General features: G+C 36.2%; 1 protein-coding gene across 1 annotated transcript; it reads left to right on the top strand.

Annotated features, from left to right (window-relative positions):
* The first annotated feature begins 389 nt into the window (after positions 1-389).
* On the top strand, positions 390-18,729 carry LOC149005937 (uncharacterized). The gene is given in 16 exon segments (XM_089168045.1): positions 390-549; positions 776-1,192; positions 1,194-1,471; positions 1,563-1,875; positions 2,493-2,639; positions 2,752-2,840; positions 3,148-3,240; positions 4,602-4,728; positions 7,757-7,821; positions 7,909-8,083; positions 15,449-15,637; positions 15,757-15,804; positions 16,066-16,215; positions 16,363-16,445; positions 17,032-17,147; positions 18,350-18,729. Coding segments are annotated over 15 exon segments (2,274 nt in total). The 5' UTR covers positions 390-549; positions 776-871; the 3' UTR covers positions 18,430-18,729.
* The last annotated feature ends 1,229 nt before the right edge of the window (positions 18,730-19,958 follow it).

Genomic DNA, 19,958 nt, shown 5'->3' with positions numbered 1-19,958 from the left:
CAATTGAGTATTAACAAAATAAATCATACTCAGCCCAATGCAGGGTTGGTTGAGTGGTAAAGATCCATACTTATAAGTGGAGAGGTGTTTGAATTCAACCCTTGCATTTCATTTACAATTAAAAAAAAAAAAAAAAAAAAAAAACTCTCCTCCCAAGACCAAGAGTCTCATGTGGTCTTTCACTCCTATTATTTAGTAAAAAAAGTGTTACAAATACACATCTCTCCCATCCCGAGGAGGTGATTCACAGACCAAAATAATGATATGATGTGATGAACGGTCATCAAATAAGTAAAAATCCCTCTTGAAGTGGGTCCCACATAATTTACCACGTGTCAAATTCCCGCCCCGTAAAGTGGCTATACTAAACTGAAGACCCTAATAAAACCCTCTCTGTAACCAGTCTCGGAAGCGCATTCATGCTTTCTTTCCCATAGTTTTCTCCGTGAAAATTTGAGGATCAATTTCTTGCTCTCCACGATATTCAGTTATCTTCTATTTGAATTGCAGAAAGAACAGAATTTATCAGCCACTACCAATAATCTGCAGGTCAACTTCTCTTCCTGATTATCCCTGCAATGAGGTGTTTTCAATTCGTAATATTAGAATCATTTGTTTTTCTTAGTTTCCGCTGTTCGTTAGCAAAACTGGTAGTTTCGTCTTAATCAATTTCGGTCTTCTTTGTTTCATTTTCTTTCTCATTTCTGTTGTATTTGATGATGAATTGTGATAGTAATTATGTAATTTTTTTTGGTCTCAAATTTTATTTTTTTAGGTGATATCATCGTTATTCTGATTGGCAGCTCAACTGAGCGGGCGGGTTTGAAAGATATGATCATAGTTTCCATTGGGCCAGGATAAAATATCAACAATGGCTTCTAGAGCAATTCTCAGGAGAAGGAAGTCCTTCTTGGATTACCTAAACACACCAGCTCGCTCAGTTCAATTTTATTCAAATTTTGGGCACGGGAGATCGCCTACTTATCCGGATGCCTTTATTTTCAATCGTGTAATAGACAATTATTGTGTTGATGTCGGACAAAGAAGGGAAGAAACTGTAGCTTCAGTAGAAAAACGTGAATTATCGAAGTTACCTGTTGCAGGATTGCTTAGAAATACTTCATTTGGTATTTCTATTCCAAGTGATCGAAATGGGAGAGCGGAGTTTATTTCTCCATTGGGAATAAGGTGGTTTCTCACAGACTGTTCGTAATGCTTCCACGGCTACAGCTCGTCAACCTGAGTTGCCTGGTGGTGAGGAGGGAAATGAAGAACGTGTGAATAAACAGGTGAAGGAAGCATCACCGGAAGAATGTGACCAGGCAGTGGAAGGTTTGAGTGAGGCAAAAGCTAAAGCAAAAGCTAAACAGTTGCAAGAATCTCAGAAGACTGCTAAGCTTATTATACAGAGAGTATGGGCTACATTGTTGGGGATTGGTCCAGCTTTGAGAGCTGTTGCCTCTATGAGCAGGTTATATCATATTTCATTGTTGCTTTTTTTGTCTTATTTAGGATACTCACTTATGTCTTCTTTGTTATTTTGCTTTTCCACTTACTTTCAGAGAGGATTGGGCCAAGAAACTTGTCCATTGGAAAGATGAATTTAAGGCAACCATGCAACACTATTGGTTGGGCACCAAACTACTCTGGGTCGATATTAGGATCAGCTCAAGATTATTAATAAAACTTGCTAGTGGGAAGAGTCTCTCTAGGCGTGAGAGGCAACAACTGACACGCACAACAGCTGATATATTTAGGCTAGTACCCGTTGCAGTTTTTATCATAGTTCCGTTCATGGAATTCTTGCTGCCGGTTTTCCTGAAATTATTTCCCAACATGTTGCCATCTACTTTCCAGGACAAGATGAAAGAACAGGTAATAGCTGTGATTGTTATTGTCATTTCAGACCCAAGGACTTACCATGTTAACTATAACATCCGGTTGCGGGGGATATGAAAATGCTTAATTTAACTTAAAGAGAATGGACATATTTGTTCTTACTATGCCTGAAAAGTATGGTTAGATCCTCTGTTTCTTCACCTTTTCAATTCCATAATAGATATCCTATATGAATACATGCCTGACAATGTACCCTGTATATCTGCTGTAAGTGCATTATTGAGGTTTTTCCTGTAAATTACTTTCTGAACAATCTTTGTGGAGTCCATCAAATGGTGGATCAGTAGATCTCCACTATGGATTTCTGTTGATAATCTACCACATGTATCTGCTGTTAGTGCATTTGGACCTGGTTTTGCTATAAATTACTGTTGGAACTTGGAACAATCTTGGTGGAGTCCATCAAATGGTGGGTCAAATGCTCCTTGATGCATGCTATTGTCAGGAATGGTGAATGACTTAATCCAATTTTCCCATGGATATCCTTTATTTTATTAGCATTCGTATACATCTATAGGAATGCATATAGTATGAATGTTTTTACCTTTTGGCTTGCATAGTTCTTTCATAGCAACAATAATATCCATGTGTAGGAATCACTGAAAAGAAGACTAAATGCAAGAATAGAGTATGCAAAATTTCTCCAAGACACAGTCAAGGAAATGGCGAAGGAAGTCCAAAATTCCCGAAGTGGAGAAACTAAGAAAACTGCAGAAGATCTTGATGAGTTTTTGAACAAGGTAGATAATTTTGATTATTATTTTACTGGCCTCTTCTCTTCTTCCATTTTGATTGCTCCATATTGTTCATTGTTCACTCATTCAATGAAACATGTGTTGTATGTTGAATTAGGTTAGGAAGGGCACCCTCGTTTCTAATGAAGAAATTTTAGGCTTTGCCAAGTTGTTCAATGATGAGCTTACTCTTGACAATATCAGCAGGTTGGTATGTATATTTATTTAATTTCATTTCGCTTGTTGCTTTGGATCATTCAGATTGTGCGGCTGAAAATCCAAAAAGTAAATAATTAATGTTATTTGAGGTTTTATGCTAGGCTTACTATTGGATTATTTTGATTATTAACTGCTGTCACTGAATGATCTGAGGCACTGCCTGTCTTTTGAAAGCATTGATTTAACTACAGAATGCTTCATTGTTGATGCATTTATCTGATGTGCCACGTACCCTTTTTGAGATTCCTTTTGTTTATTTGTACAAGTGGTTTCTCTAACATTCTGTTACCTACAGGCCTCGATTGGTAAATATGTGCAAATACATGGGAATTAGTCCATTTGGTACGGATGCATATCTGCGTTACATGCTTCGAAAGAGACTCGAATGGTAAAGTTCAATTATTCCTTTTGTTTTGCTTTGTTTTTGTGTATGGTCTTGTGTTTGAGTTGGAGAAGAGCTGTAGGTTATTCTACCCTTCTTCTGCTAGAGACACCAGTAAGCTACCTCAAATGCTGTTTCCATAGTACGTAGTCTTTCTTCGAGCCATTGTTCCTTATTTATCTCTGTTGAGCAGAATCCCCATCCCACCCAACCCTACAAAAAAAAAAAAAAAAAAAAAAAAAAAAAACGTACTTCTGTTAGTACATGCAATTCATATAAAACGTACCAACATGTTGGCCCCTCATATCCTGTTTTGCCAGTTAACTCTCTTTATATATTTTTTTAATCTACCCAGAGGCATTTGTATACTCATTGCTACAAACTGTTTATTCCTTGTTCTGTGACTTGTTCTTCTGGCTTCTCTATTCTCTCACAGTTGTGATTGATGGATCACCTTGAGGTCTCGATTTTCCCAAACCACTTCACATTCTTTCAGTGAATCATCAAACACATTTTTTCTCTTCCTTTTGGGTGGGGCCATGAGGGGTTGGATATATAGCAAGATTATATTGAAAAGAAAAGCAAAATGTAGAAATCAAATTGATACAGATGCAAAAGAATGTGGGAAAAAAACATATAGTCAACCCTCCTCGAAAGGACCTTGACACCTGGCTCCAGCTAAATGCAACCTTGACCTAACTGCATCATCAAAATCAGATTCAAGGTCTGCCAATCCCATGCTTGGCCAAATCATCCACAATCTTTGCACTTCTTGGTTGCTGAAGGAACTCAATGTCTATTTAAGATGTAAGATGCTCAGTTGCCAAAGGAATTTGATGTCTATTAGATATGCTTGGTTGCCCTTAGTTAAGTAATTATATAGTCAAAGTGCTTCCTTTAAACTGTGATCCATCTAATCGTTTCCTGGGCTCCCTTACACTATCATATGAAGCCACTTTCAATGAGAATTAATGTCAAGCATTAATATAGAGGTTTACTATCCCCTGAAATTTCTGTTAAAGTATTTTCTTTTCAGCTCTTCGAGAATCATCCAACTTGAGTTGTGAGTACGTATGGGTTTTCTTTTTTTGGCAAGGGAAAAAATGACTCAAAGCATAGTTGAATTGATTTGATCATTTTCTATGTGACCCTAAAATCCGTAAATTGGATCATTCTTTCTCGAGCCATACAAGAAAATCTTCTATACGGTTCTGGACGGCATTGTTATCCATATCTTTAAGAATGAATTTAACAGAACCGTGAAAATATTTTCAATGCGAGTCTGTTCTTATTGTTTTTGTATGTTTTTGAATGCAACGTAGCTTTTATCCTGTTACTCCTTTGAATAAGTTTCTTGGTTTACTTAGGATCAAGAATGATGACAAGATGATTCAAGCAGAGGGTTTGGAGTCCCTGTCAGAAGATGAACTTCGTCAGGCCTGTAGAGAGCGTGGCATGCTTGGATTACTTTCAGTCGAAGAAATGCGCCAGCAGGTTTTTTTCTTGACCAGACTTTCTTCGTTGTACTTCATCTTCTGTCGTAGTTGTCACAGTGTTCTTTATGCATTATAGATGGTAAAATGAAAACTTTTTTGCTGATCATTAAGCCATTAGTTCAGCATTTGAACCTCTGTTGTCATGCTGGTCTTTTCTTCCTTCAGTGGGTGACTGACCATAATCTATTTAATTTACGTGAACTTTTAGTAGGCTATGAACACAAAGAACAAGACCTGTGTTGATGGAAGCTAAATCTGAAATATGAAGTCAGAAGTGAAAATGGACGGTAAATCTTGATTGATTGAACTGATTCAATGAAAAGCTTTATTGGAACAATAAAAATCGAATCTGAACTTCAATCTGAATACTTTAAATCTTGATTGATTGAACTGAATCAATGAAAAGCTTTATTAGAACGATAAAAATCGAATCTGAACTTCGATCTGAATACTTTAACTCACATGACATCTAATGGCATAAAGCTGTGCAAAGGGTTAGACAATGTAAGTGTGCTTTTCAACCTATGTTCATAAACCTATGAATACAATACGTCAAGTACTTTAGTAGTGTCATTTCATTTATATGTTTTTAACCAATTAAAGTAGAGAACTAAGTTAGCATTGGACTAAAATATGGCCCAAAGACAACTAAAACTTTATAATAAGTTACCTAATTTGGTCCTACTGTCATCCCACACAGTCAGACATATAAAGTTAAAAAAAGTTGTTTAGTAGTCTGCAACATACCCTAAAATTTGAGAGTCCAAACTGCTGACTGTTAACATCCTTGAACAGTTGAACATGTAAAAGAGCACTGTAGTATGCATAGAAGATGACATGGCACTCTTGCTTGATCAATACCACTAGAATATAAGCAATAGTCAACTATAATCAAACTTTTCATCCTAAAGTATTTTATTCCCTTGTAAACTTGAGCTCATAGCTGAGAGAATGAGATCCTTTGATGTAGCATCAACAGGATTGAGGGCCAATGTGAAGAACTTTACTCAAAACCAACTAAATGAAAAAAAGGATTTGTTAAAATTTTGGTTGGGGTATATGTGATCAACAATGGGGGATCTCAAATTGGGGTCCTATTGTTCTGGCTTTGGTTGACCCTTCGGGTTTTGATGGATCAGGAGTTGAGTTTGAATCTCAGCTAACAATGATGAATAGGATTTGTGGAATTAAGTATGATATTTGGAGTTCTTGAGAGGGGGTTCTTTTTTGGGTTTTGGGTGGTAGGATCAACCCAAGAATCATGGGGCATATGTAGTAAGAAATAAGACAATCTAATGTTGAATTTGAAGCCAATTGGTTGGGTGAAAGAATAGAAAAGTGGAGAATGAATAATAGATGAAGAACAAGGGGAAGATAGGTTATTTTACTTCTAATTTCGCATAACGGTTTTGTTCTAGTAATTTTTTTCTGATTCTTTAAGAGTACTTGTTGATTTTGCTGTTGTCCTAGTAGCACTAGGACTTCTCCTTAATTCCATCTTCTGTTCACAAGTTTCTTCAAATTATGCACTTTTCTTGTGTTAAACTAGACCACTTGACTTCATTCCTTGCCACTCCCTTACCCTTTGGAGAGCCCTTAACCTTGCCCTCCCCACCCAATCCTTCCTTATCGACCACCATATCCTTGCTAACCCAAATTGCATCTTATGTTAAAACGGTGTGGAAAACCTAGAGCACATTTTCTTTTCTTGCCCCTTCTCCAGATGTATATGGGGAAAAACCCTTGCTTCCATTTGGCCCCGTTCATGGTGATCCTTTGGGTTCTATCGAGATTGGTCTTGGATTTTGCAAAACCGTTAAGGTTCTTCCATTTGCAATCGAATTGGTAAGCTAGTGTATTGTGCCTTGATCCACCACCTATGGTGGGAGCGCAATCTTTGGAGATGGACATCCAAATCCCGCTCTATAGATAGGATTTAGAACGCCATCTATTTTGATGTTTCTTTTAGATTGTTATCAATTCCCCATCCCCCTGTTGATGATACCCCAAGGAACAGATTTATTGTTGTCTCCTGGGGTCTTAATTCTTCTTTTAGGCCTCTGCTTAAAGGCCTTGTACTTTTCTTTTTGTTTAATATATTATTTATTCATCCCAAAAAAAAAGTTAGACCACTTGACCTGATTTTTTATCTATTCTGAACCATCTGTTGTGATTTACAATCTTTCTCCTATTTCATATCTACGTTACTCTCTTTCTGCCATCCTGCCTATAGTAGGATCTTCCTTGATTTTTTCTTTTGAAATTAAAGTTTAAATTTCTTGTAAGATTAGGTCTGCTAAATTAGGAAAGCGAAGATATTAGATTTGGTAATGGCAGTAGATTGATGGATTTGGGACACAAGAATTTGTTTAACAGATGTAGATGGTGGAATTCTGAAATATGTAGTGGATTGCAACTCCATTCTTATATATTGAATACTGATTATTGTTGTTCTGCCAAATGTTTGGGTTTTATTTAAGTTGGTAAAACTTGACCAAGTGCATGAGGCTCCTACTGCTGCTGGCTGTAGGGAGGGTCATAACACACAGTCTTATCCTTATTCTAGATAGGCTACTTCCTGACTCAAAACTGCTACCGGTTCCTCACAATGGAGCAACATTACAATTGTGCGGATGTGGTGTTTAAAACATTGCTCATAATAAACGAAAGAAAATGGATCTCCATATTATTTTTGAGATCTTACTTGGATGCTTTTGCAAGTTGCAGTGAACCTCGTAGAAAAGGGGCCGATTGCTTTATGGTGGTCATTTTGCAGTTAAAATTTGATATATACTTCTAGAAATATGCAAACATGCATTTGCTATTCTGATTGAGTGCATTTTATTAGTTATATATTGGTTTATTGCTGTTATGGTAGACTCTACTGCTTGTGGCTTATAATGGTTTATTTGTAAGCAAATAACTAATCATTAGTGTGGAAAAACCTCCAGTTTTTTAGTCTTCAACAAAGCCTGGTCCTGGTGGTTTCATATCAATGATTTAATTCTGTCTAATATTTTTCGCAGCTTCGTGATTGGTTGGACTTGTCACTCAATTATTCGGTGCCTTCTTCTCTTCTGATTCTTTCCAGGTAGTTGAAGCCTCATCACCTCATGTATTTTCCACGTTTGTACTTTATGTTTGATTTCCCATTTTTATGCTTTGGTAACACATGTAGATCCTTCACCATCTCTGGAAAGTTGAAACCAGAGGAGGTTGTTCAAGCTACACTGTCTTCTTTGCCAGATGAAGTTGTGGATACAGTTCAGGTTACATCTATGCCGTCTGAAGATTCTGTTTCAGAGAGGAAGAGGAAGCTGGAGTTCTTAGAAATGCAAGAAGAACTCATTAAGGTTGGTTAAGTTTACGGCAGTAGTTATTCTTCCCCACTGAGCTTTTTGTGAATTTTAGATGTTGGTCTTAATGAATCACACTCCTTTATTTCATCCTTCATTGCATTCTGGTAATAGGTTTCCGTAATTTCTTATTGCAAATTGGTTTTATATGGCAACAGTGTATCCATTTTGATTGTTGGAATGATGTATCTCATGGTTTTGCCTCCTTTTCTGTATCCAAACTGTGTGTTCTGACTTACTTAGTTGTTCGTTAATCAATAAGCATTAGTTTTTTGAGATAAATTCTGTTTAGGCATCAATTAGGCTTCTTGTGTCCATGGCACCAATGTGGATGACACTCAATACCCAGATTTAACAGTAACAGATGATTATTTTCATTAGTGTTGAATGGATTTTAGTTAAATGCATAAACTTAAGAATATTAAAGTTCATTAATCATAAGAAACGCTTGACTAGCACTATTAGGCTGAGGATATTCTATTCTATGCCTACAAAAGTTGAATTAAGTGGTAAGTGTTTCCTGTTAAGATAAGCTTTGCTAAACAGCCTTCAATATCTTTTATATCACTGCTTAGTTGGTTTGGAATTTTTATGGACTTTTGTTCACATTTTGTGTAACTATTTTTTATGCTTCAGCCCAAAAGATTTTACTTTTTAGGGGTTATAATGCTTATGAAGCTGGTAAAATAAATTCTTCTTTTTCCATTTTGGATTAAAAGCTGAGGATACAAAGTGAATCTTTTGTTATGTGGAGGATGGTCAATGATTTGTCGATGTCTGACAGACTAGACATTTAGATTCATAGGATTGAACCACAAGGATGAAGGATTTGCAAGAGCATTAAGATTGAGTAGGCTGGCCTTAAAAAGGGTTCTTAGGGAAGGAGGAGAAGACACTACTATTTTGGGGCTGTGAATGGTATTCATGGATGATAGCTCTTGGAAGATGTCAAAGAAGAAGAAGAAGTGATTTGGATATGTAAAGAAGAGACAAGAAGAAGATAGATGAAGAAATGGATACGAAGGAAAGAAAACAAATCCAACCTGTTAGGTGAGAAGCTGGGGAAAGGAGGAGGAGAAGAAGAAATTAGGAAGAATAATATTGATAGGTAGAAAAGGCAGTTTTAGATACTGAACAGTAACATTAAGAGAAAGGTGGAGAAAGAAAGGAGGAGATACCATTAAGGGGAAGGAGGAAGGTATGAAGAGATGAGAGATCATCTCTTCATAGACTCATGTCAGAAACTGATACTAAACAAAACTTTTTCTTCATTCCATCAATTTCTTTTAAAATAAATTCCTTATGTTGTAATAATATTTGCATCTTCATGAAGCTCAAGACAGCTTACTTTTTTTTTTTGGCCAGGGAGAAGCAAGAAGTTTCTTCTTCAAGAAGCTTTCTTTTGTGTGTGTGTGTTTTTATATAATTTTTATAAATAATTAGTTAATATATTTTTGGGAATTAGTTAACCACTTAAGCCCAAAGAAACAAATTCACGACAAAAGGAATTTGGAAAAAATAACCCCACCTCAACCCAGTGCAGTATCGCATGGTTGGTTGTAGTGGCAATGACAGGATTTGGGAGGCCCAATTCGCTGGGCTTTTTAGTTGAACAAGAATTGTAGTTGTTGACCTATCTAATAGTTTTATGAGGTTTCAGGTTCTTTTTTGTGATGCAATAGCCTTGGCTTGGCTGGACCGACATGATCCACTTTGGAAGACCAAGGACTAGGTGTAAACCAGATTTCTGGTGTGGAAAAGGCTGGTATTAGTAATAATATCAGCATTTACTTTATGTTTGGTATTATATTATTTAGGTAGATTACGTAGAATATCTTACAAGTCGTTTCCTTTTCTCAGCATTAGCCTAGAGTTTCTACTCCAGAGAAGTTTCTATTTGAGACAAGGCTTATTGCCTATTTATTATGCAATTACATGAGGATTCTTAGAGTTTTGATTGTGAAATTGAAGATTGCAGTTAGTGGGGAAATCCTGCGTGAGTGTATGTTCCCCTTCTCCTAATCCTCCCTCATTGCAGCCCAGATCGGCAGGCCTTTCAGGCTCTGCATTAATTTATTCTGGGTTACTTAAGTAGTTGTTAGATAGAGTTGAGAGTTTTAGTTTGCAAGATTTTCATAATTTAATTAGGAGTCTTTTTATATTCCCTTGTAACCCAATGATAGGGATGTTGAACTGAATAGAAAATTGAGTTTTCTCTAGAGTTTTGACTCTATGATTTGTTTACCCATCCCTCCAACTATTGCTTCTCTCATCTGGCCCTTCATCACCGCCTGATGCCACCAATTAAAATATTGATTTCTATAGCCATGAAAATATCCTCAAAGAACAGGCTTGCTAACACGCATGGGTATCTTGCTCCCCTGGTCCTTAATTTATAGGATCATGGTCTATCTAAATTGAAGCTGGATAAGCAATTGAGAGAAGTCAGTCTGAATAGTCTCTTCTTTGAGTGTAAGTGTCTTGAGTCTGGGGGAGACACTGAGTCTTTCCGTTCAATGCTGGGAGCATGTGAGTTTTGCAGTGGCGTTGGAGACAGGGGCAAAACACCTTTTGTTGCCGGGCATTAAGCATCTAAATGCTGAATATTTGATCATGAGATCAGATGGGAGAGAGTTATTGAACCAGCTCATTGCGAACCTGCACCAGGAATTGCAATATTATCTATAAGAAAAATGAATTCGAACCATGCTTGAACAACTCGTTACGGGCTGGTAGCAAACCTAAAAGAAGTAAATAATTACATCCCTAGCTGGCTCACTGCTTCCAATCTTTTATATTCCTTCCTCACGCTTCTAGCATTGTAGTTTAATGATTTTTAAAGAAGTAAATGAGATAAATAGTAGAAAAAAAGAAAAAAAACAGAAAAAGAGAGGGAATGAGAAACAATGAAAAGAGGATGCATATGGTTGGGGCAATAGAAATACTGGGGGAAATCAGAAAGTGAGAAAACCGTGGGAGAAGAGTATAGTGCCTGCTGGTTCTTAAGTGTGATCTCAACCAACACTACATACTACAAGTCTAGTTCCTTGTTCCATCCATAATTTAATATTTGATCTCATTCTCACTCAAGGATTCTGAAACACTGAACCTACTAATCCTAAACTAGGTTAATGTTAAAGATATGTGATCACAGTTAATAAATTATGTCCTTTTCTGAATAAAAGAAGACCTTTGTATATAAATAAGTCTCCCCAAACACATGACTTCATAGACATAATGAAACCTGAATTCCTATCCAACTAGGAAGGGAATCTGATGAGGGAATCTCAATTCCTGGTTTTTGGACAATTGAGAAACTTCAGGGGTTTAAAGGGCTCTGATGGGGGCATTGGGGCTGGGTTTTGGAACTGGGTGTGGGTTTTGTAGTGTAGATTATTCCTTTAAAAGCTTAGAGCATTCTAATGGATAGAATTTATAGAGAATGGAGGTTGACAAACTTTATTTTATTTGATTATATTATTATTATTATTATTTTATTGTTTTTGTTGAGGGTTGGTGCGTTAGGTCGGCAGCCGGCACCGGAAAAAATCTAGCCAAACCTTTTATAGCCGACCCCATTTAGTTGGGACAAGGCTTATTGTTGTTGTTGTTGTTGTTGTTGTTGTTGTGTGTGGTGTTTTGGAGGTGGGTGGGGTGGCTTGGAAACGCATGGACTTGGTACAAGCAGGTTATGTGGGTGGAAGTAGGGGTTATTATGGTGATTAACCTCTGCTTTAATGAAGGTTTTAGAAGGTGGCAATGACTTCCTGGTTGTAATGGCAACGGAGTTTGATAGCCTTATGATGGAGCTTTGAACAGTAAAAATCAAGGGTGAAATTAAGGGGATTGGATGCCTGATTTCCTGCCTAAGAAACTAATGTCTATCAGGGTTTGGCATAGGAGCAGGTTTTTTTGGGGGTTTTGGAAAAAGGAAGAAGATGGGTGAAGGGTTATGTCTTTATTGATCTTTATGAGGTTTGGGATATGGCTGCAACTGGGCCGGGCTTTTGCAATCCCAAGCCCAGCCTTATATGGTATAATTTGAGCCCATTCCCGCCCTGGCCCTAGTTCAGGGCCAATGATTATTGTCCTTGGCCCTAAGCCCTACAGGGCCAATCCAAGCCCATTCCCGCCCTAATTGGCCCTAATTGGCCCTAATTGGGCCGTGTAGGGATGGGTTGGCCCTGATTGGCCCTGGACCCAATTGGCCCTGTCCCTGGCCTTGATTGGCCTTGACCTTGATTGGCCCCCCTGGCCCTGGCCTTGGCCCTGATTGGCCCAAACCCTAATTGGCCTTGTCCCTAGCTTTAATTGGCCATATCTTTGGTCGTAAATATCAAATGTAAGACAGGTAGTAATTAAAATACATATTAAAGTAATTAAATTCTTAAATTTCAAACTCAGTTCTGAAAAACAAAATAGTAAAGATGTCAACAAATAATCCAAACTTATATTCAATATGTATTTAACTATTTATACCCATTTAGATTTTAGAGAAATAGAGAAATCCAAATTTCTAAGGTTTTTTAATTTGCTATTCGATGAAAATTATGATTATTATATATAAGCTCGAAGGGAAAAAGAAAAAGATTTATCTCAATTCTCAATTAATTTCTAACTTCTAAGACAATGGTCAAACTTTATTCCAAATTTCCAATTTGTCTTTCCCCCAAGTTTCTCTCTCTCTCTCTCTCTCTCTCTCTCTCTCTCTCTCTCTCTCTCTCTCTCTCTTATTCCTGTTTTTTCCTTTGGTTTTTCTCCAGCAGCAAAGTGTTAAAATTATTCATGAAATAGAATAAGTAGAGAGAAGAATTGTAATTAAATTTAGGCATATTTGAAAGTCAAGTCAATTATAGAGAATGTCACACAAACTCTTTTTGTAAACTTAGAAACATCAGAGATTCAGAATTCAAAAGGAATCTGATAAATGAAAATTTTATCTTCAAAGTCAAGAACTTAAGCCGTAGGTAGTTATGTTTTCATTCACAACTGTTCAATAAATTGATATCTTTATTCAATACAAAAAAATTCATATTCAAAACCTTGTTAACAATTAAATCGATGATAATTTAGTATTCAACAAAAAAAAAGTATTTTTTTCATAGTTAAAGAAAATGATGTTTTAGTTACAAACATAGCTATATGTTTTTAATAAATTTTTTTGAAATATCACAGTAAATTTGTTAAATATTCATGATGAGAAGTTGGGGTATAGATTTCTTAGATATTAATTCTTTATGTAATAGTTTTTATTATTTATAATATATTATCTTGCCTTAATCAAAAAAAAAAAAAAATTTAATATTTTATTGAACTAAAAATGGTTTTGTTGGAAAAATAAAAATTACCTTAAAAATAATATAAAAAGTGAATTTATAGTCTAATATGATCAAAGTGACTAAATGTCAAAATCAAAACTCATATCAATGTTAGTATGAAGATCAGGGTAAAAATCTAGTACTGTAGTACATGATCATCATCAAATTAATATTAAGATTATAGCCAAAATTAGGGTTAGGATCAGGGCCAAAATCAAATATATGCTTATTACATTGGTAATGAGGTTATAATTTATTTTTATTAATTTTCTACAAAACATGATCATGTTTCTAAAATTTGACACGTGTCAAGTATCCACCCATATGTATTACAATTAATTCCTCTCCATGTGGGTGGAGGGTCCAAAGTCTTTAGACTCAAATCAGGGCCAGGATCAGGGTCAAGATCAGGGCTAATATCAGGACCAAAATTAGGGCCAGGATCAGGGCAAAGATCAGAGCCAGAATCAGGGCCAAGATCAAGGCCAAAATTAGGGCTAGGATCAGGGCCAAAATCAGGGCTAGGATCAGGGCCAAAATCAGGGCTAGGATCAGGGCCTGGGTCAGGGCCAAGATCAGGGCAAAAAATCAGGGCCGGGCCGGGATGGGCTGGGCGGGCGAGAGAGTAATCACAGGCCCGCCCTTGGCCCTAGTTTAGGGCCAGAATTTTTTGGCCCTAACCCGCCCTTAGGGCCAAAATCTTTAGCCCAAGCCCTATTCGGGCTCAGGGCGGGCTTAGGGCGGGTCAGGGCCGCCAGGGCCAAACTTGCGCCCCTAGTTTGGGATGAGTCAAGGTAACATCTCTTCACTGACATCTATGAGGTTTGAAAATTTTAACAGTAGTATTATCATTTGACTGTTTTTCTTTTCATGGAATGGGTACGGTTATTGTTTTTTATGAATAGGGGATTGATATTTGTTTGTTAGGACTCCAGTCTTTGTGGTGGTAGGAAAAAGGGGAGTTGTAGGGTATAAAACCATGTGGGGGACAAGAAGGACAAGGACAAGTGGCAGCATTCTTTTGGGAGCAGCCACTCTCATGTTGGCCTATGTCGAAAGTAGTTACAACTTATGGCATTTTGGGGCATTATTGGGGCTATATTAGTGGGCATAGGAAATAGGCAAAGGGCGTGAATAATGTTTTTGGGCAAGCTTGCTTGCTGTGAGATGAGGACTCTCAGGTGAATGAACTAGGGTAGGGTGATTTCACTGGTTTAGGTAATAACAGTTAGGTTTACATGTTGGTGTAACAGGTCTGGATATTGTAATGGAACTTATGGATTGTTAAGGGAATAGATGGGCATGTGCATTTGTATGTTCACAATGCAAGGCAATTTCCATTGTTCATTGTTAGTTTGCTTCATTTTTATTTCATCACAATGCAAGCTGATTTCCATTGTTCATTGTTAGTTTGCTTCATTTTCATTTCATTGCTTCAGTCCATTGAGTGAGTTGCTTCAGTGAGAAGGGAACCAATGCCGGAACTTTCAGGGGAGCTTAAGGGTGTAGCCGGAGATTTCAGTGGTAATACTAGGGTTCTGACATTGTCATTTTAAAATAAATATGAGGGAGGTCGGCATGATCTCACCTAACAGGGATGGGGTGTCACTTACCCAAAGATATACTATTAAACATGCTGAATCTTCAAAAAGCAGTTTTTTAGTGAAACTAAAATGCAGACATCCATTATGTGTTTGTCAGGTTTATAATGAAAATCACATTGGGCTAGAAATCCAAGTCCTTCAGGAAAACTGATTATTTAGTTTTCAGGAAATATTTTACATTCCCCCCTTATAAGGATGAGAATGACACCAGTCATGTAGTCAGTCCATTTTATCCCTTTTCTGGGCTCCATCTATTTTATGGGATGGATACTTTTTGCAGTGATGCTGGTTTCTTCTGACTGTCTGAATTGCCTGTCTGGATTTGGCAGCATTTTCTGATGTCTATTTTGATGTTTTTATTTATTTTTTTATTTATTTGTAAAACCTTCTTTTTCAATCATTATGGGTTCGGTGTTTCAAGTTATTATTATTGGCCACAGGAGGAAGAAGACGAGGAAGAAGAACAAGCTAAGATGGAATCTAGCATTAGTCAAGAGGATGTAGCTTTGAAAGAAATGACTGGTCCAACAGCTAGAGAAGCACAAGAGTTGGCAAAAGCAAGAACTTTGGAGAAGCAAGAGGAGCTCTGTAAGCTCAGCCGTGCATTAGCCGTCTTAGCATCTGCATCTGTAAGGACCAGTTCTGAGAAAAACATATTAATTTTTTTTTGTTTTACATTGCAATAAATTTTATTGGTTTTGTTCCCTCCTTCCCAACCTGAAACTATATATTATGCTTACTTTTGCAGTCAGTGAGCAGGGAACGGGAAGAGTTTTTGAGGCTTGTTAACAAGGAGGTATGAAGAAACATATGTAAAATAGTTATATATATATATATATATATATATATATATATATATATATATTTTCTATTAGTTTACAGTTTATATCATTACTTGGGTTACCACAGGGGTATATCAGATAAACTATCAATGTCTGAAAACCGACTGCAGTTTGTATCATTACTTGGGTTACCACAGGGGTACTTCTATGCACCTAGTTTCTATTTTGAATGGTGCATTATTTGGTCAGTATATCATATGACATTTTCTTTGCAGATAGAGCTGTATAATAGGATGGTAGAGAAAGAGGGCACCGAAGGTGAAGAAGAAGCAAAAAGGGCATACAAAGCTGCTAGGGAGGATAGTGACCATGCTGTTGTTGAAAAGGCGAAAGATGACGGGGTCTCTTCAGCTTTGATCAATAGGGTGGGAAAATTTCAGAAATTGTTTTGGTGTTCTATATCAGTTACACTCTTTTCGTGCAATCACTTGTAACCTGAAAATTCTGATACACATCTTACCATTTCCAGAACTACAGAATTTTTTTTTTATGTTCATTTTTTCATCATTCAGGTTGACGCTATGCTCCAAAAGCTTGAGAAGGAAATTGATGATGTAGATGCTTTGATCGGTGACCGTTTCCGACTACTTGACAGGTAGATTCTTTTTTGCAAATTATGTTTTTGTTTAGTTATTTAATCACCTACCAAATGGGATCTCAGAGCTTTTCTATTCTGAGGATGATATTACATCGGTCCTCTCTTGATTATGATACTTATTGTTTGCATTGTTAGCTGCTGTTAAATAGATGACCAACCACCAAATGTGCTCGTCCACATGATGACCGCCTAATGGACCATGCTGCATAAATATGGGCGTAATCAACTTATTATTGGTTTTCCAAATATAATCTATGAATAATAGAATTGACTCTTGTTACTGATGTTTGAAACCAGGAGTAATTGTAAGTTAGTTTATTTGTTTTCCTTGTGTGACCAAAACTGTGATTTTATCTCTCCACTAATTAAATAACAAAATGATTTCTTCCCCTTGTTTGATGATTGATTTGTGATAGATATTTACTTAAATAATAGTTATACTAGTAAGAAGAGAATCTTTCTGTTCAAAAAAAGGAAAGAAGAAAATTTTGTTGATATACCAGCTTTATTTCTGTTATATATAAATGATATTAATTGGTGGCTCCTGATCAGATGGCTTTATTGATGTTCTCTCTATGCGCAGGGATTATGATGGAAAGGTGACTGCTGAGGAAGTGGCAGCTGCAGCTATCTACTTGAAGGACACCTTAGGCAAGGAGGGTGTGCAGGAACTTATAAGCAATCTCTCTAAAGATAAGGGTAGGTTACCTGAATGTTGTTGTTCTGTTGATTCTTATTTTTTCTTCTCAGTGCCTTGAGTCGGTTTAGTAGATCTTCTGCAAATCTAACAGAATTTAGGTCTGACTAGCCAAGAGATCTAAACTGAAAACCAAAATGGGTGATTCTTTTTTCTCAATCCATCTGTCTATGGTTGTATATGGCCATATTAGTACTCTTTTAAGTATTTTTTTTCTTCTTGGATATGAATTGATAAAAATTGGGTATGACAATGGTGAGGGGTGATGTTCATGTCAGGAAGGGTTAGAGCTTGAGAATGGGGAGGATGGTTAAAGATGTCAAATTGGCTATAAGAAGAAGAACGAAGTGAACGGGAATAAAGATTATATGTGAACTTGAACTGCCCTCATTACTGTTCCACTAAGAAAAGTACTATGTTGTTCTGAAATAAAAATTTAGCTGGGATGTTCTTATTTTAAGTTAGTACTTAGTAGTATTTCAATTGCCTCTAGTATATCAAGCTCATTGTTCAAAAAAAAAAAGATAAATGAAAATCATTGTGTTGAAGTATAACTGAATACATAGAATAAAGAAACAAAAATGACAATAGCGACTAACATTTCGATTATTCATGCAGATTTTGAAAGATTATTTATTATCCTCCGTCATGTATATTCTATTTCTATGGGGAAAAAATCATGCATAATGTACAAATAAGATAGTTCTAAATCACCAGGAGAAAAATGAAAAAGGAATTAAGTACTCTTAAAATGCCTAACGTGATTAGCATTTTTAGTAAACAGCACAATTTTGAACATTTTTGTGTTCACTTTATTTCACTTTTATTCACTATTTCACATTGTACTTCAAAGTATATTCACCTTTATAATACATCCCACAACTTTGTGACTAATGGTCACCTAGAAGTATGACTTGGATTGTGTTTATCTTGTTGAAAGCTGGCCCAACCTAACTTTGACATGTTTGACCAAATGCTTGAACTCCATAGAGAGAGTATTATGAAATCTATTAGTAATTTTGAGATATCTCACTTCCCTCCTTTGTTTGATGTTTTTTCCTACACCCTCATGTATGGCTATACGTGCATGTGCATGAAGAAGTTTACTAATACATTAAATGCTTTATTCTTTGTTCATGGTTGAGCAATTCAAACACCATCTTTGATTTGAACTCTGTTTTGTGGGCCATTTTACATGTAACAGAAGGAAAGATTCTTGTGGAGGATATTGTGAAATTGGGCAGTCGACTGGAAGATACAAGTACAGCTGAAGAAAGAGGGTAAAGTATGTTTTCCTGAGATTTCCTGTACACTTCTGGACACAATGGAATCAGTAGTTTCCATATTGAAGTGTCAAGAGTTGGATGTGCACTGGCATTCAAGTTGGTGTCTCTTCTTATCTAGTCATTCTGATTCTGTAGGTAGGAAAAATAATTCATTTTTGTTACAGTTGTAAAAATTAATTGGGGACTTAAAAAGGAGGAAAAAATTGGAGATGTGTAAACCCAGTACCATATTAAGACACTTAGATTGTATATCTGACTGAGCTTATATATTTACTCAAGAGGCAACCTTTGGTCTTAAGCTGTAGTTTCATGGCAGGACTGTGTTCTTTAATTTGTTTTTCTTCTGGAATTTCCCTTACCCTACCTTTGTAACCCTGCATTAGTGAAGAGTCTTTCCCTAACACTATTTTATTGTTTTTGCTGTTATCCAGAAATGTGGCCTTGCCACAGTGATCCCATGTGTTCTGATTCTCTCCTCTTGTATGCAAAGACTTGGTGTTAGGGCTCATAACCTTTATATCCAGATTGAACTGGGTGGATGGTATTGATATTCTCCATACTTGGTTCAACAATGATTTTTCCTTCTATGTTTGGATGAACATGGCAAATGGTTATAGAATTCCATTTGGTACCCTTCTAAATGTTGGGTTGATACCTTACTGATCCGATTATCATTGTCTGATCCAAGATCAGGAACCTTGGTAGGTAACTTGTGCTAATTACATAACTGGGTTATGTCAATTTATCGATCTTTTTTTGTCTTCTTGTGTTAGTAAAATTATCGATCTTATAACATGTTTTACTCAGATTCTTGTGAAGCTATCTCGATGATCAAGAAATATGATACTCCAATGGTGGATTTTTATAATGTTCTACAAGATATTCAATAGTTCGAGGATTGTATTATTGAGTGATATCAAGTGGATTCAAAGGTCTTCAAACCATGTAGCCTAACGTAGTCTAATCTGAGTCTCTGGTTTGTTGGCATTACATTGATCCTTCAATCCTTCAGTTATGTTTGAAGGAATCCAATGGCTTGTTTGACTCAGTTTTTCACGAAATTTCTTCTTCACCAATTCACCAAAAGAGTGAGAAAAAAAAAAATAAAATAAAAGATGAATGGGTTAGGACACCATCTCTCACATGAGAAACCTCCTAGCAATATACATGTATTATTGAATTTTGTGACTTTAGTAGCATTTTTAATCTATCACCACCAACGTTTTTTTGGCTCAACTTCAGTATACCAAAACAATGTCAATATAACTTTACTCCACAATTATAAATTTATTCATCTAATTAATATAATAATATTTCAAATTATAGTTATTTTTCTATTTTAGTTAAACTTCAAAGTTATAATTCATCATAAAAAGAGACAAACCTCCTAGCAATATATATGTATTGAAACATTTGAATTGAGAATTTGAAATCTCAACTAATTAAAAATAAATAGTTAATTTATTCATTTTTATGACATTAGAAATAAAAATTTACCTTAGATTTTTTTCTTATAGGTTAGTAGAA

The sequence above is a fragment of the Hakea prostrata genome, chromosome 9 (assembly GCF_041222555.1).
Source record: "Hakea prostrata isolate BN-2017 chromosome 9, UWA_Hpros_2, whole genome shotgun sequence".
Taxonomy (NCBI): domain Eukaryota; kingdom Viridiplantae; phylum Streptophyta; class Magnoliopsida; order Proteales; family Proteaceae; genus Hakea; species Hakea prostrata.
Note: the sequence above shows the minus strand (reverse complement) of the source record. Positions and strands in the feature narration are given on the sequence as shown.